The sequence below is a fragment of the Cynocephalus volans genome, chromosome 6 (assembly GCF_027409185.1).
Source record: "Cynocephalus volans isolate mCynVol1 chromosome 6, mCynVol1.pri, whole genome shotgun sequence".
NCBI classification, from domain to species: domain Eukaryota; kingdom Metazoa; phylum Chordata; class Mammalia; order Dermoptera; family Cynocephalidae; genus Cynocephalus; species Cynocephalus volans.
Window position 1 is genome coordinate 93,121,091 of NC_084465.1, and position 16,597 is coordinate 93,137,687.

Genomic DNA, 16,597 nt, shown 5'->3' on the forward strand with positions numbered 1-16,597 from the left:
CCTTTCTGCTTGCCCCTGTGCTCCTGGCTGACGCAGGCTCTGCAGCCCGTGGGTGAGCACGAGTCTGTGGGCTTATGAAGATCTGACTGCTTCTGAAAGCTTGGGGTGGCCTGGGGCCAGCGATGCTTATCAGTCCACCCAGGACTCCTTTGAGGTTATTTTCTTCTTTTCAGAAGATGCTTGTGTACGCTGGGGAGAGCGCTTCCATCAATTCTTCTGCCTTAGCTAGCGCCAGCCGAGTGCTATGCTCGATGTGAGTCACTCCCAAACGGCCCCTTCCTAGGCCTGCTGGCTGTTTCTGGTGCATGAACCTCAAAGGCCCCTCCCGGAGGACCCCCAAGCCATAGAGGTCCTCTGTGGGCTCCTCCCATGGTAACCACAGCCCATCTTCTCACATGGACCACAAACCTTCCCCATTTGGCCATGGTTATAAAAAACCACAAGAAAGCGTTTTCCTGCAAGTATTACAGAGCTTGAGTTTCTAAACTTGTTTGGGAAGGATATAGGGACAAGGGTGTGTGTTTTAGGTTTTTGGGCTTATGGCAGATCTCAGATTTAAAGCTTAAATTGAGACCATGTTTCTCTTCTCTTTCACTAAAAGGAAAAATAAACGTTCTGATTACTAAGCCCTTCTTATCCCTGGGCTGCCTCTCAGTGCTCTCTTTGGATGGATGAAGGAAGCAAGCCATGCCCTGGGCATAGTGCTGGGTGGGTGGCATGCCCCCCACGGCCATGTACAGCAGTGGAGGAGACCGGCCTGAGCTGCTTTCCACATCTGTAAAATAGAGATAGTTAATTCCTACCTTGCTGTGGTGTTGGAAGGTTAAAACCACCATCTGCTGAGCATGGTCAGTGGATAGTAGCTCCTTTACTGTTTATTCATTAAGGGGCTCTGTTCAACAATACAGTAGTCCCCCCTTATCCATGGGGGGCACTTACCAAGACCCTCAGTGGATGCCTGAAACTGCAGATAGTACTGAACCCTGTATATACTGTTTTTTCCTATACAGACATACCTATGGTAAGGTTCAATTTATAAATTAGGCACAATAAGAGATTAATAGTAATTAATAATAAAATAGAATAAGTATAACCATATACTTTAGTAAAAGTTAGGTGTATGTGGTCTCTCTCAAAATTATTTTCAGACTGTGGCTGACTACAGATAGCTGGAACCGTTGAAAGCGAAACTGTGCAGAACGAGGACTACTTTAGAGTAGCTAAAAGGAACACGTCTTCATGGTGACAAGCTGGGCAGGAGGGTTTTGAGGCTCAGAGAGGGATTTTTGCCTCCTGGTGCTCATTACCTTGGACCTCACCTGTGGCAGGGCCCCTGCTGACTGGGTCACCCTGACCTGTTCTGGTCCCCAGTGCTGCTCAGCCCTAGAAATCCCTTTTTTTGGCTTGAGAAATTTCTTGTGTCAAGGGGGCTTTTCACCTTGTGCCTTTTAAGGGACCCCTCTGAGGGTGGGGCCACAGTGGTAACATGGGGTGGGGGTCACAGGCCTGAAAGATCATCTGCCTGGGTTCCCTGCCAGCCCCCTTGCCCACGAGCTGAGCCCCCTCGGGCAAGTCAGTCCCTTCTCTGAGCCTTGGTTTTCTCACAGGGTTTTAGGGAATAAGGTGTGTATGGTGCCTGGTGTAAGAGCTGTGCCTAGGTGGAGGCAGCTGTTATTTTAGAACGCAAGCTGTTACTTTAGAGTCCTTCCTCCCATTTAACAAGACTGGCAGACTCAGGCCCAGAGATGGAAAAGGATGCCCCAATCCCCACTCGGGTTGTGAATTCAGAACATTGGATTCCAAGCACAGAGGATTTTCTGCTGGGTTAGGCTGGAGTGGAGGCCATTTCCCAGAGAGCGCAGTGAGCCCAAATTGAGGAGGTCTGGGCTCTAGCCCCCATGTGGGAATCTCCTCCATGGAAGGCACAGATCACAGACTGTTCAGGTTCCCACCAAATATGGAATTTGGGCTTCAGCCTGGAACCTGAGGGGAGTACCTGGTCACCCAGCGAGGCTTTCCAAGCAGCCTGGAGTAGGCAGAGGCCTGCTAACACCACTGCTTCTTGTGTTTTCCAGCATCCGTCAGGACTTCGATGTCCCCACCAGCCACCTGATTGGAGCCCATGGATACTGCACACAGGTGAGGGGGTGCCGTGGGGCCCAGAGGCAGCCAGGCGATCCTTCCCCTTCCTCCATCCCTCTCTTCTTTCTTAGCCTCTGCCAACACTCTCTGAGCAGCGTTCACATGCCCACCTCTGCTGTGTGTCACTGGCATGGAAACCTAGAAGGAGAAGTCAGTTTAGCTTCCGTTTCCAGAGAGCTTTCAGGGCGCCTGTCTGTGTGCTTGGAGCTGTGGGGGATGCAAGGGATGAGGATGCAGGCGCAAGTGCCACACAGCCCAGAGCCAGGACACAGGGAGTGGTACCCCAGGCACGGGCTGGGGACAGGGCAGCTGTTGTGACAACAACTGTTTCTGTCTGCATTTTCACAAAGGGGCCCTCAAGGCCCTCATGGGGGGCAGGAGAGACCCTGAGCACAGCTGCTTGTCATTGATCTTCTAGTCGTTCTCGTGACACCAGGGAAGGGGCTCGTTCAAGACCCTGTCTAGTGAGCATCAGGACTGGAAGCTGATTCCTATACCTGGCTCCTGTCCGTGCCTTCCTCTCCCTGGCAAGGCCTCCTAGAGTGGCAATAGGGACCACAGTGTAATCAGACCCTCAGCATGTCCAAGGGCCAAAGTGTGTCACACAGACAGGTCCAACTGAGGACCCAATTGTCCTGGAGATCCTGGCTTACTTGTGCCCAGTTCTGGAAACCTACCTGGATACCATGTAGGGGAGAGCTCAGGCCTGTGATCTGTCCAGGACACCCATAAAGGGACTGTGGGTTGGCTGCTGCCCTCCTTCCTAGAGGAAGGCCTCAGGGGAGTGGCTGCTTGCTGGCTGCCCAGGGTGGCCCACTGTCACTCTGGGTGCCCCATGCAGCTTCTTGTGGAGGGCAGAGAGTAGTCCTGCCCCGGGGTGGGCTGTCAGGTGGGTGCAGAGGATGGCCGACCTTTCCTGCTCTCTGTTTGCCTCACAGGATGAATTGGGACAATCTTCTTCCCCTTCAGGAACTTCAGTTTCCTTCCTTTTAGAAGAGGCATTTGGACCAGACCAGGGCTTCTTAAACTTTGATGTGCACCTGAGTCCCCTGGGCTCAGATGCAGTAGGTCTGTGCTGGGGCCTGAGATTCTGCATTTCTAATAGGCTCCCCAGGAGCACCGTGTGCTGGTCCACAGAGCAGCAAGGCTAGATGGCTGCTAAGCTTCACTACCATGTGACTTTTGAGTCTTGGGCAGGGGAGGCCTGGCCCCTCTTCTCCCCCATCTCAAGGAGGCTTTCTGCTATGAGGAAGATTTGGACATACCTCAGATTAGGGAGCTGGGTGTTTTCTTCCCTCTTGAAAACCAGATGAAAAAACCCAAACTCATCAGAAAAGTGCTGTCTTTCTTAGCAGCCGCCGCCCCTGAGGTGCAGTATCTTAGTGCAGACATTTCCTTTTCTCATTTCCTCTGCAAGGACACAGTGAGGCCTCCCAATGGGAGCCCTTCTGTGGCCATCAGAGGAGGCCTTTTTCAATGTCACTGGGGCAGGGGTTTTTGGTGTTAACGGAGGGATTTATTGATCCCAGACGTTGTTTTCACAGTTCAGGGGAAAACACTTCTATAAACTCTGCCCTGCACAGTAAACTCTGCTGGAGAAAGGGTGTTCATGGCCATTTCTACGTGCTGTGGGAGAGATGCCTTCTTGCTTGCCTCATAGTGGGGGGATGGGCTGCCCTCCTGCCTAAGCACTGGGGCTGGGCTCATGCGAATCCTTCCTCAGCAGAGCAGCGGGCACTTAGAGGCCACCCTTCATCTCGAATCTGTGTCCAGGCAGGTGGTACCATGAAGGTAGCAAGCAGGGGAGAGGGAAGGGACACCAGACAGGGAGCCATAACATGTGGGTGGAAGTTCAGCTCTGGCACTGACCAGCTGTGTGGCTTGGGCAAGTCCTTTCTTGCCTGTGAGCCTCAGTTTCTCCATTCCTAAGACCTCCAGATACCCTCTATCAGGAAGGGGACTTCTAGAGAAACGATGTTCCACATGTCACCATCTCCGGGTTGCAGGATTGCACGCTTGTTGGCTTGCTGGGCATGTGGCATGAGTCCCAGGGCCACCAAGTGCTTAATGCCATACAGCAAGACAAAGGCAGAGACAGAACTAGATCACAGACTGGGTATCCTGCTTCCACCTCTGCTTCTGTTCCTCCTGCCCCCAAAGTCTCTTCTGCTCTCCATACCCCTGTGTTAAAACCCTACTGTCACTGGTGAAATCCAGGAGAAGCCTGGAGTTTAGCTGGTTTCCTGGCTGTGGCAATGTGCTGTTATGTAAGATGTTATTGTTGGGGGAAGCTGGGTGAAGGGTACACAGGAACTCTGCACTATTTTTACAACTTCTTTTAAGTCTAAAATTATTTCAAAATAAAAAAGTTTATTTAAAAAAATACCATCCTTCAGGACCCACCCAAATGTCACTTCTCCACAGTTGCTCTGACTTGGTCATGTGGTCTTGTTTCCATCGGGGCCCAGAAAGCTCTGTTCACACATTTCATAGCCCCAGTCGTGTTCTACATTGCCCTGCAGCCCTGCAGCCACACGCCTGACCCCCCTGTCTGGACCCCAAGGTCCCAGGTCAGGAGCCCTGTCTTACCCTTCTGCAGGTCCCCCGCAACAACCCAGGGCCTAGGACAGCATCCCTTTGTACAGTCTGTGCTCAATGAATGATTGTGGAGGAAAGACAGTTGGCGCCTAGAAAAATTGGCAACTTCCCTTCAGGGCCTGTGGGAAAATTGGAACTGCGACCTGTTCTGACTCCAGTCTCTCTCCCTCCTTGCTTTCCTTCCTTCTCCACCCTCTTCTCTTGTTCCCAGCCTCCCCTCCATCCTTGCAGTAGCTGACTCAGAGACTGGACGAGCCTTTCCCCTATCTCTCATCTACAGGAACTTGTCAATCTGCTCTTGACGGGGAAAGCCGTGTCCAATGTTTTCAACGACGTAGTTGAGCTGGATTCTGGGGACGGGAACATCATGTTTCTTAGAGGCATTGCTGCACGCAGTGATGTTGGCTTCTTATCTCTGTTCGAGCACTACAGCATGTGCCAGGTACCAAGACACTCACATTCTCCAAGAACTGAGGAGCCTGGCTCCCTGGGGCCAATGAGAAGGAGGAAATGGGGGAGAGGAAAGGTGGACTCCAGTTCCCAGAGCTGGTTGGAATTCAGATCTGGTCACAATCACAGAGGGTTTGGGAAGTGCAGCTGCCCTGCTATGGAGTACAGGCATGTAATGCAGACCCAAAGCCAGCTGATGCTGTGTCTGGGAAAGATTGTTTGAATAGTACTTTTAGTACTTTTAGGGATTTATAGTGTGATTATGGGTTAGAGTGGCTGCGGGTGTGTGTGTGTGTGTGTGTGTGTGTGTGTGTGTGTGTGTGTGTTTGGGGAGTGCTGGTGTGTGTGTGTGTGTGTGTGTGTGTGTGTGTGTGTGTGTGTGTGTTTGGGGAGGGGGGTCTTCTCCAGGGACAGGAACTTGAGGTCTTGGGCCTTGGATTAGTTGGCTAGGGCTGCCACAACAAAGTACTATAAACTGGGTGGCTTAAAACAATAGACATATATTGTCTCAAAATTCTGGAGGCTAGATGTCCAAGATCAAGGTGTGGGCAGGGCCGTGCTCCCTCTGAAACCTATGGGGAGGATGCTTCCTTGTCTCTTCCAGCTTTGGGTGTCTCCTGGTAATCCTTGGCAGTCCTTGGCCTGTAGATGCATCACCCCAGTCTCTGCCTCTGTTTGTTATCACGTGGCCCTCTTCTCTCTGTGTCATCTTCTCTTATGTGGACCTCTGTCATGTTGGATTAGAGGCCCACCTCACTGTAGTACGACCTCATCTTAACTAATTATATATGCATCAACCCTGTGTCCAAATAAGGCTACATGCTGAGAGACCGTGGGCTAGGATTCCAACGTATCTTTTTGGAGGACACAATCCAACCCCTAACTGGCCTCCCTAGGCCTGTTTGCTGGTGTGTGGTCCCTCTGCCTCTCTCCCTGCAGCCGGGATCCAGGAAGGGGCTGGGCCCCAGGTGAAGCTGGGCAGGGTGGGTGACTGTGCCTCTGGGGAGTGTGGGCAAGGCAGAGGGGAGCTGGGTAGAGACCCTGCCTTCTTGTCCCAGCTGCCACAGAAACTCCTCTGAGCCTCTCTCTTCATGCCTCCAGAGAGTCCCTTGTTCTGTGGTTGACTGTACAGACAGGGCTGTCCTGAGACAGCAGCAGGAGCTCTTTATGTGGAGCCTACCCCTGCAGAGATTCCTGGAGGGTCTGCACAAGGTCTCATTCATCATGCATCCCCCAGAACCAGGGCACAGAGACTGACCCTGCAGGGGCACTCACCGCTAGGGAACGGATTTGTAGGGTGGGAGGAGACCAGGACTCTGGCCAGGGCTCAGTTTCATTCCGTCTTTCCCGTGTGACCACATGTTTGGGTGTGCTGCCCCTTGCTAATGGACCACATGATGGTCTCCATCCAGAGATCCCCTCTCTGTGTGAAATCTCCAGCGCTCAGAAAGCAGACTTGTGGGTTCCAAAGACTTGAGGAGAAAGAACAAGAGTGGCTCCTTCTTGGTGGTGCTCATGTCAGGTGGAGCCCAGGAAGCCATGTGGTCCATGAGAAGCACCAGGGCTCTTGAGCATCAGACCCTGGGTGGACCCTGTAAGTATTCAGCCTGAAATTCCACAAGCCCAGAGAGGTAATCTGTTCCAGGCCTGCAGAATTCCCAGGATTACCATGAGCCCTGGTTTCACTCTTGTGTCAAGGCTGCTGGTCAAAAAGTAAACTATTTCCTTTGGTCTGTGGAAGGTAATTCATGGGAAAGTCAGTCGGGGTCATCCTTCCCTTGGAATGAAATGGCTGTTGAGGAATTCAGGCCCTACACAATCTCTTCTTCCTCAGGGATTCCTTGGATCCACAGGGACCCCTCTGCTTTCTGTGCTTGGCTGAGCTCTGGGAGGGGTTTTGTCTTTCTGCGGTAGGAGGGTACTTCCCTTCTCTCCTCCTGGTGGCTCACTGAGAGCTAGGCTCCCAGGTGGGGGCTGGCAGCTCAGACAAAGCATTTTCCCTTCCTTTAACAGCACCTGCTATCCTTTCTGTCCCCAAGTCCCTTGGCCCTACACATTGGACATGAAGTCCCAGGGAGGTCAGTGCCCAAGCCCAGACCTGGACTCAGAGCCAGAGCCCCCGCTCTGTCCTGGCCTGTCCCCTGCCCTGGGCAGCACAGACACAGCCATGGGGAAGATGTGGCATTGGAATAGCCTGGGCCATGACATCTGATAAGACTGGGGGTTTTTGTCCATGTAGGAAGGGAGCCAGGCATCTCTGGGCTTCTTGCTACATCCTCTGGCTGGGAACCAGAGTTCTGGAGCCCTCACTAAATATGTGGGGGACTGGGGGTGATGGGAGGTCCTACCTGTAAGTGAGCTTCTTAGCTGACCCACATTCAGGGTGTGCCTGGGGGAAACAGGATACTCGGCCAGAGAAATGTGCCACCTGCCATAAGTAAACCAGCTTCCTACTCCATCCTGGTTGTGTCCTATGGGGACCTGCATAAGCTATCTGTGACCCCCCTGGGATCTAAAGGGAAAATGAGCTTGGCAGAGAGGGTTCTGAAAACTCCATCCTCCTCTCATCTTCCCCAGCCCAGTGAACAGCATCATCCACACAATTACTCAAACTAGGAACAAGTTCACTCCATAGGAGGCCACGTGGCTCCCACCCTAGGCTTCTTCTCAAATCTGTCCACTTTCACCCTGGTCCAAGCTGCCAGCATCGCTGGTCTGGACATCGGCGACAGCCCAGCTCATTTCTGCTTCTGTCCCCACCACTTCCAATCCTGTCCCTTCACTGGAGACAGTGTGATTTTTAAAAACATAGACACAATCATATTGTTCCTTTGCTTGACACCCTTCAGTGGTTTTATGATCCTCTGAGACTGTTATGAGCTGAATTGTGTGGCCCTAAAATGTATGTGTTGAAGTCTCAACCCCCAGTACCTCAGAATGTGACTGTGTTTGGAGATAGGGTCTTTAAGAAGGTGATAAAGTTAAAATGAGGTTACAAGGGTGGTTCCTAATCCGGTATGACTGCTGTCATCATAAGGAGAGGAGATTAGGACCCAGACACACACAGAGGGAAGGCCATGTGAAGACACAAGGAGAAGCCAAGGAGAGAGCCCTCCAGAACCAACCCTGTCCACACCTTGATCTTGGACTTCCAGCCCCCAGAAATGTGAGAAAATAAATTTCTGTGGTTTAAGCTCCCCAGGCTACGGTATTTGTTATGGTAGCTCAAGCTGACTCATACAAAAACTAAAATCCAGAACTTCCCATGACCAAAACGCCCTACTGCACCTGCATGTGCATCCCTGCCCCACCCCTCACCACCCCTCACCGCCCCTCACCGCCCCTCGCCACCCCTCGCCACCCCGCCCCTCACTCTCTCTCCAGTCCTGGCCGTCAGTCATGTTCCTCTCCTCTCAGGTCTTTCCCACCTTGGGCCTTTGCACATGTTGTGCTCCCCACCTGCCCTGCTCATCCCTCTCTCCTACTTATGACTTAAATGTTATGTCCTGAAAGGGAGGGTGGCCTTTCCTGCCCTCATTGCTCTATCTAAATAGAGGTTTCTTCTCGTGGTGCCCTCCCCACCTGGTCATCGTCCATCACAGTGTCTTCATTCTTTCCTTCGCTGGCCTCTTCTCAACGTCAAGTATCACATTTCATCTCTTTTAAGACGCAAACTTTCCCCACATGTGAACATTTCTGAAGTTTTGATGTGTTATCACAGTTGATGGTGTGTCAGACTCTGGCAGCTTGCTTTCTTAGTGATACAAAAAACAACGGCCAATCTGATGGCACCTTGGATTCAGTGAGTGCAGTGGGAATGTATTTGTGTGATTATTGACTTCTTTTTGCTGTCCTCATTAATACAGTAAACTCCTTAGGGGCAAGACTATTCCTGTTCCCTTCATGCTATGTCCCCACTGTCCAGCACGGTGCCAGGGATGAAAGTATAAATTATGTTGACCGAGTGTTGTCCTTAGAGACAACAGCCTATGACTCTGCCTGCAATAAAATTTTGGTCCTTTTGAATGAGTGCTTCTAACCTGGCAGTCCACAGATGACTTTAGGTCATACATGACCTCCTTCAGAAGATTGAGAGTCACCATTTACAAATAATCCCTAATTGTGCTGCATGTTCACCCACTGGGAGAAAGCCTGGGACTGTGCTAGAGGAAATGTGGCCTCCACCTCCCCCTTGCCCCAAGCCATCATTTACCCAAGAATCCAAAGGAAGCAAATTTCATCTCTGGAAAATGTCACCCACTTGGAAGAGGGCTCCTGAATGAGAAAACTCATTTATAAACTCTGGGCAACTTTTTTGCCCTTGATCTTTTGACTGTTATTTATATGTGGCAAGCTGCCCTTTTGTCCCTCTGCTGGAAACTTCAGCGTGGCTGCTTATGCGGAGGCCTGCTCCCTGGCCAGCTGCGGGGCTCTTTCCCTGCCGTGAATGAGCACTGGATCCCGTCTTCAGGGCTCTGTGTTCTAGGTGATACCCTAGCCAGAAAAGCCTCTTTCGTTCATGGAATGGAAGCCAAGTTTGCGGTGGGGTTTAGACACGTCCAATCACATCCTTTCAGGCATCTAATTTCCCCACACCCAACTGAGGGGCAAACTTTTCAGTCACACTTTAATGTCACACAGGGCTGGAGTGAGGGCCCTGGTGGTAGTGGGGGCACTTGGACAATAAGAAAGGGCTAAGTATGTTGCAAAGATGGTCCTCCTGCCCCCTAGAGGAGCAGCCCTTAATGGACAGGTGTTTCACTGGGGACCTGGTTCAAGACCTTTGGAACACAGCCCCTCTGTCCATGATACCTCTAGCCCAGACTTAGCTCTGAGGTGGGAGCTGCCTGACCACTCTTCTGTGACGCGCTCTGGAGAAAGTATGCCCTTCTCTCCACTGGAAAAATAATTCCCATTCTTTCCTTAATCCACAGGCTACGGCTGTAAATACCTAAGCATGCAAACATCTCCCTGGGGCGGGTGGGGATTAGACCAGAATCAGCCTGGCCCATTGCACGTACATAGCTGAATAAATCTGGGCCCAGGGTGGGGAGTGACACTGTTCAAGGGAGTTGCAGGGGACAGAGAGGGAGTGTAGAGGGCCGGTTAGGCATTCAGGGGCTTCCCAGGGGTCTCTCCCTCATGTTGTCCCCACTGCAAGCAAAACACTAGCACTGTGCTTAGGGCCCTGATGCTTGTTCTGTGGTACCTGCCTTCCCCAAACACTCTTCCACCATGAAATTCCGCTGCTCAGAACTTTCCAGGGAATCCCTCATCAGAAGAAAGCTCTCACTCCTTATCCTGCCTCAGCTCATCTTCCTCCACTCCCTGTCCTCAGTGCCCCATTGTGCCCTGAATTTCTCTGGCCATTCCTTCTTGCTGTCACCCACAGACTGCTCACAGACCTCTTCCTCCCAGCTCCTTGCAGCTCCAATGCTACCTGTCTTCAAGATACAGTTCTAGTTCAAGTCCCACTTAATTCACAAGGACCTTCATCAAACGCTTACTTATACCCTGGGCCCTTAGTGCTAAGGGTATAGTCTGGCGAGCAAGAGGCGGAGCGAGTTGCTGTGGTCGAGGTGGGTGGTTACCTAGTGCCCCCTGGGAGCTGGAAGGAGGAAGTGATCCCTGCTCCCTGGTTGGGTAATTTGGGTGGTGCTGGCTGTCTAAGGGGTGGAGGGCTCTAGACCACTGGACAGCAAATGCGAAGGCGTGGGGCCTTGAAGAGCTGGGTTAGGCCGAGGAGCGTGAGAAGAATTGGTTGGGAGGTCATTGCCTGGGTCCAAGCGAGGGGGGAGATGTGAGTAGACCTGAAGAGCAGAGGCCGTGGATGAGGGAGCTTTCAGATGCAGAATGTGCAGCATGAGGAACCACGAAGTGTGGGGTGAAGGGGAGGGATAATGCCAGATTTCAGGTCTGCATGGCAGAGGCCCCTTGAGGTGGCAGGGACAGGGATGATGCTGAGAGACAGGCCTGGGGTCTGAGCAGCATGGGGGCTCCCAGCACCAGACACAGACATGATCCCAGCAGGGTCTCTCTGAGGCCAGCCCTGCCCTGGGTTGGACAGAAAATGCCCTGATCTCTTTCCCTGCCACGGCATCTGGCCTTAGGCCTCTCCTTCATCCAGGTCGGCTGCTTCCTGAAGACCCCAAGGTTCCCCATCTGGGTGGTGTGCAGTGAGAGCCACTTCAGCATCCTCTTCAGCCTGCAGCCGGAGCTCCTGCGAGACTGGAAAACAGAGAGGCTCTTTGACTTGTACTACTACGATGGCCTGGCCAATCAGCAGGAGCAGATCCGGCTGACCATTGGTGAGCCCCTCCCCACCTCCCCAGGCATCCTCAGGGACCTGCAAGGCTGTCCACAGAAGCCAGCCTTAACATGCCCTCTTGGGATAGTCAGAGAACAATGTAGATGTGAGCTTCATCTGTTAGAGAGCAAATGTTAGCAGGGCCCTCCTGCAGGAAGGGCCATAGCTGGGCTTTGACCAACTGATGGCATTAGGGTGTAAGATGAAGTTGAGACCCCATGGAAAAGAGCCTTGAATACTATGCTGACAAATTTGGACTTATTCTTCAGGCAATAGGGAGCCATGGAAGATTTTGGAGCAGGGGAGTGATAAGATCAGATGTGTTGTAAGAAAGAATATTGTGGCAGCTGAAGTGGGGCACAGGGGTGCGGTAGAGACTGTAGGTGAGAGACCAGTGTGTTGTGCAGGTGAGAATTGATGGACAGGAATGGGGACGAATCTAGTTGAGATGGAGAAGAGGGGATAGGTACTAGAAGGGTCAGGACCCAGAGTTACATATGTCCGTGCTGACATCACGGGGAGTGTGGGGCCCTGGGTTGATGTGTATGTGCCTCTCTCTCTCCCTCCTCCCCAGATACCACCCAGAACGTCCCTGAGGACAAAGACAATGACCTTGTCCCACCCCTCGAGCTCTGCATCAGAACCAAGTGAGTCAGGCCCATCTCTGGCTTTTGAACCTCGTCCTGGATGGCCAGGAGGTGCGGTGGTTGGGATGGTCGGGCCTGCAGGCAAGAGGATGGTTCCTGAATTGCCCTGACTCCACAGATTGGAAACATACAGTGTTTGGGGCTGTGCCTAAGCAGGATTCCCACTTGTGGTCACTGTGGCCCAAGTAGAGGAGTGCAGGATTTGCATGGCAGTGCGTCTTCAGATAGCTTTTGAGATGTCCCCATGGGGTGGGGCGGGGGAAGTAGGTGCCTCTTAAGGCCCCTCTTCCCTCAAGGCAGCAGCAGCCACCAGATAGGCCTAAAGGAGGAAGGATAGGCATGTTTCTTGGTAGAGGTGGAGCAGGCTTGAGCAGCATTGGCAGATGGGATGGGCTAGCCCAACCAGGGGTGGGGGGAGTGGCTGCCAGGAGCTACAGCACCTCTGCATCCAGAGGGGGTGGGAAGAGTGGTCTGGGCCACTCAGCACACTAAGCAGAGGTGCCTGGAGCCTCAGCAGTGGGCAGGGAGCCCTTGACTCCTCCAATCCAGCCCCTCTGTATTTAAGAGGAGGCTGAGGCTCAGGCCAGCGAAGGAGACTGCCCAATCCATGGCGTGGGTTGGGGTTCACTTTCCCCATGGGTTCTTTGACCATGCTCCAGGGCTAGGGGCAGCATTCGGGAGGGCTGGTGGGATTGTAGCTCTCTGGAACCCCCAGCTTGCTCTGCTGGCCCCTCACCAAGCCTCTGGGTAATGACTTATTGGCCTCAGTGTGCAGTGGGAGGGAGGAGACCTGGATTCTAGTCCCTTCCTCTGGGGAAGTGGCAGAACTGCTAGCCATTCTGAGTACAGGTCGTGGAGCCAGGCTGTGCTGCTTCCTGGCTGTGTCCCACTGGACTTCCCATCCACACTTCACTCTGTCATCTGCAAAATGAGGGTAACAGCAGTACGTGGCTCACACGGTTCTAGTGAAGAGTGCCTGGCACATTACTAATAGCTTTGTAGTGTTAGCTCTTGTTATTATCGTCTCAGCCTCTCATGGTTTGCTGTGACCTCAGGCAGAATCTCTGTTTCCCTATCTGTGAAATGGTTGGGATCAGGGTGGGGGGATGTGAAAGATGCCCAAGGCACTGCAGCTCTGACTGCCTGAGATCCAGGTGGCACACCTGCAGCAAGCCAGCCCTTGAATGGAGCTGCAGAGAGAGAGAGACAGAGAGAGAACTCCATATGTACAGTGGAAACACCAGGAAGGGAAGTGGAGGATACAGGATATCCTCATCATACCCTGTCCATGTATCAATCCATCTGTCTATCCGCCTGCCCACCCCTGGCCAGGGACAAAGCATTCTTGCAGGGTCATGTGCCAGTGCTTCTTTCGTCGGGAGGATTAAGGGCATGTGCAGGTCGCTTTCCTTTCATATACAAAGGGCCAGTCATTCCAAGTGATGAGAGAAGGGTGGTGGTGGGGAAAGGAGGTGACACCGGCCTTGGCACTTTGTGCAGGATGGCATGAAAGGCCATAGGGCATCCTTCCTGCCAAGCAGGGCTCCAGACTCACCTGGGGCACAGCCTCTGCTCACCTGTGGACCCCTGGAACCCTTGCTGAAGGCCTCCATCTGACTATGTGCTGCTGTTCCCCTCCCAGGGGGTGTCCCACCACCCCCAAACCTCTCCACTGCCCCTCTTGGGGTAACTTCTCTCCCCAAAACGAATCCACTGCATGGCTCACTGAGTACCTCTCAACACAGGCCTGGGATTGGACTTCTTGGGCTCAGCCCTAGTTGGCAATGGTTTGAGAATGACTTGGGGCTCAGGCCTCTCCCCAGGCTGCTGTAATATGGAGCTCAGCTCAGAGATGTCTGACTGTGGATGTCTGAGTGTGGACCCAAAGTCCTCTTCTCTTCTGTGGACTGTCCCTGTATCCCAGGGCTTCCCTTACCTACCCTCATGGCCGTGTGCCAGCAGGCGACTGTGAGATGATGTGGGAGGCTTCAGATGCTGCAGGGCCAGGAGTGGGCCTTCCTTCTGAGGATAAGTGGTCCAGGCTGGGGCCCTGCCCTGCCCTCACCTTTGCTCACTGTCGAGTGAGCTTGGACCAGTCCCAGCCCCGGCACCTCCTGTCGCAGATGGAAAATATGTACAGCATACAGGTTTAGGGACATCTGGAGTGGGGACTCTAGTTGTTCCAGACCCCACCCAGCTCCCCAATGGCTGAGGGAAGCCTGTATCTGTTTATGGCTCAGCTGTGGTGCTCAAGCATTAGGGGACATCAGAATCACCTGGAGGATATGTTAAAACACAGATGGCTGAGCGCCACCCCTGAGGGTTTCTGATTCGGTAGGTCCAGAGTGGGGCCCAAGAATCTGCATTTCTGTAGAGTTTCCAGCTGCTGCTGCTGCTCTGAGACCACATTTTAAGAACACTGTTCTAGTAACTGGTGCGGTAGCACCTACCCTCCTCTCCTCCCTCCCTGCTGCCTTGTGAGAGTCAGGCCTCAGGGGAGGCGCTGACCCCTGTGTCTGGCCCACTGTGATGCACAGCGGCAGGGGTGCTTTCTTCCTGGCTGCTCCCAGGTCCCCGGGCATGAGTGTTCCGTTTCCTGCTAGGACTTTCCTGCACCAACTTCTTGCCTGTTCAACTTCCCTGGTCCCCCCCGCTGTGGCAGGTCCACCTGGGCAGTTAATGCAGTTAGACTCTTCCCAACGTTGTTCCCGGAAAAGCTGAGTGAATGAGTGGACAGTGGGAACACTGGATTCCCCGGCTCAGTACCCATCAGATAACATCCACTGTAATGGGAAACAGCAGGCCAGCTCCTGGAATCCTATTCCAAGGTGTTGAATTACAAAGGCTCTGCGTTTTTTTTTTCATCCCAGATTCTCAAACAGCTCCAAGGGAGAAACTTGGGAAAATGGCTTGCGAGGTCACTGAGGACCCTCTGGAGCTGGGTCCTGCCTCTTAGGGGTGAGTCCTGCTGCTGGGAAGACTCTGCCCGGTCAGCAAGTGGTACACATAGTGCCATGCCCCATGTGCAGCCCATTTCAAAGGCCAGAACCAGAGTCCAAGCACTGGCTGAGAGGCAACTGAACACTCAGGGCCATCCTGTCCACCCTGCTGGCTGGGCTGGTGGTAGGACAGACATACCTTGGGGGCAGGTGGGTCTTCCATCCCATCATGTCCACCCTCATGGAGCACCTGGGCTGATCTCCATGGATGAGACTTGGTTCCTGCTCTCAGAGAGTTCACAGTCAAATAGAAGTTAAGTTCAGAATCAACCGTGTTCTGATCCAGGGGAAGATGCACTGTCCACCCTCTGACCCAGCTCTGTTGCCTTGCAAGAACCCCCATCCCACACCTAATCCAGCACAGGACACTCCATGTAGCTGGCCATCTGGAGACTTGCTTGGATCTGCAGAAAGGTCCCTGGACACACCAGATATAGCTCCTTCTTTTACAGATGGGGAGACAGGGGTCTCCAGCCACACCTCAAGTCACAAGCAGTGCAGAGCCTGGAGCTTAGGCCCTCGCTGTCCCAGCCCAGTGGGAGGTCACTGAGCAGGCAGTGTGACTTCCCACCACCTGGCTTTGTTGCTGTAGTGACATCACACAAGCCCAGACGGCTGGTTGTGCCTTTGGAGAAGAACATCCTAATTCCAACCATCCCCGGGTCCCGTGCCCTCTCTGCTCTTTGGTGTGATGCATGTCTCGGCCTCAGAAAGTCTCCTGTTACCTTTGCTCATGTCAGGAATGTGGGGTCTGTCTCCCCAACCCCTCCCCTGCTGCTCTCTAACCACCTCAGCAAAAACAGACTCATCTGTGGTCATTTCCAAACAAGACACACACAGTGACCTCTGTCAGGTTTCCAGGCTAGCTCGAGTGAGAGAAAATGAAACAGTTGTCAACAGTTCAGAGAGAAGAGGAAAGAACTCATAACCGGAGCCTGGGGCTGAGGCGCAGATGTTTCTGTTTGGAGGCTCAGAGAAGAAATTGAAACTGTAATTCCAGCTGGGAACAGTGCCCCTGAGAGGCTGGGGCAGAGCACCACCCCCATCTCCTATCACAGGAGCAGCAGCCCGTGTCCACACCCACTGTTCTCTCATGCTGTCTGCACACACCTCCCTTGCATGGGCCTAAAGTTGTCATGTTGCATGAACTCCAGAAAGTCTGATTCTGCCCTGGGCCTCATTTTCCCCACCCATCGACTGGGCATAGCAATGATCCCTTCCCTGAGCTGCTGTGAGGTTGAGAAGAGCCGCTGAAGCACTCCCTCTCTTTTGGAGACCCTCGGGGCTCTGCACATGTGGGGGGAGGCAGAATCAGGTGGTGGCAAGTAGGGTGAGAGCTTGGGAGGAGGCTGAAAGGAGGGGCCGAGAGACAGTGGCAGTGGGCTGCAGGCAGGACCTTGTGACTTCCTGGATTCAAGGGCAGGAGAGTGAAGTGTGAACCAAGACCAGGCTTT

The 16,597-nt window shown here is 53.1% G+C and overlaps 1 protein-coding gene across 1 annotated transcript in view; it reads left to right on the plus strand.

Moving 5' to 3' along the window:
- The window catches only part of MINDY4 (MINDY lysine 48 deubiquitinase 4), a 111,627-nt gene that overhangs the window by 90,181 nt on the left and 4,849 nt on the right, over positions 1-16,597 (plus strand). Inside the window, exons 14-17 of the mRNA XM_063099778.1 lie at positions 2,076-2,139; positions 5,021-5,182; positions 11,318-11,498; positions 12,072-12,144. Coding sequence (XP_062955848.1) covers positions 2,076-2,139; positions 5,021-5,182; positions 11,318-11,498; positions 12,072-12,144 — 480 coding nt within the window. The remainder of the gene's footprint in view (positions 1-2,075; positions 2,140-5,020; positions 5,183-11,317; positions 11,499-12,071; positions 12,145-16,597) is intronic.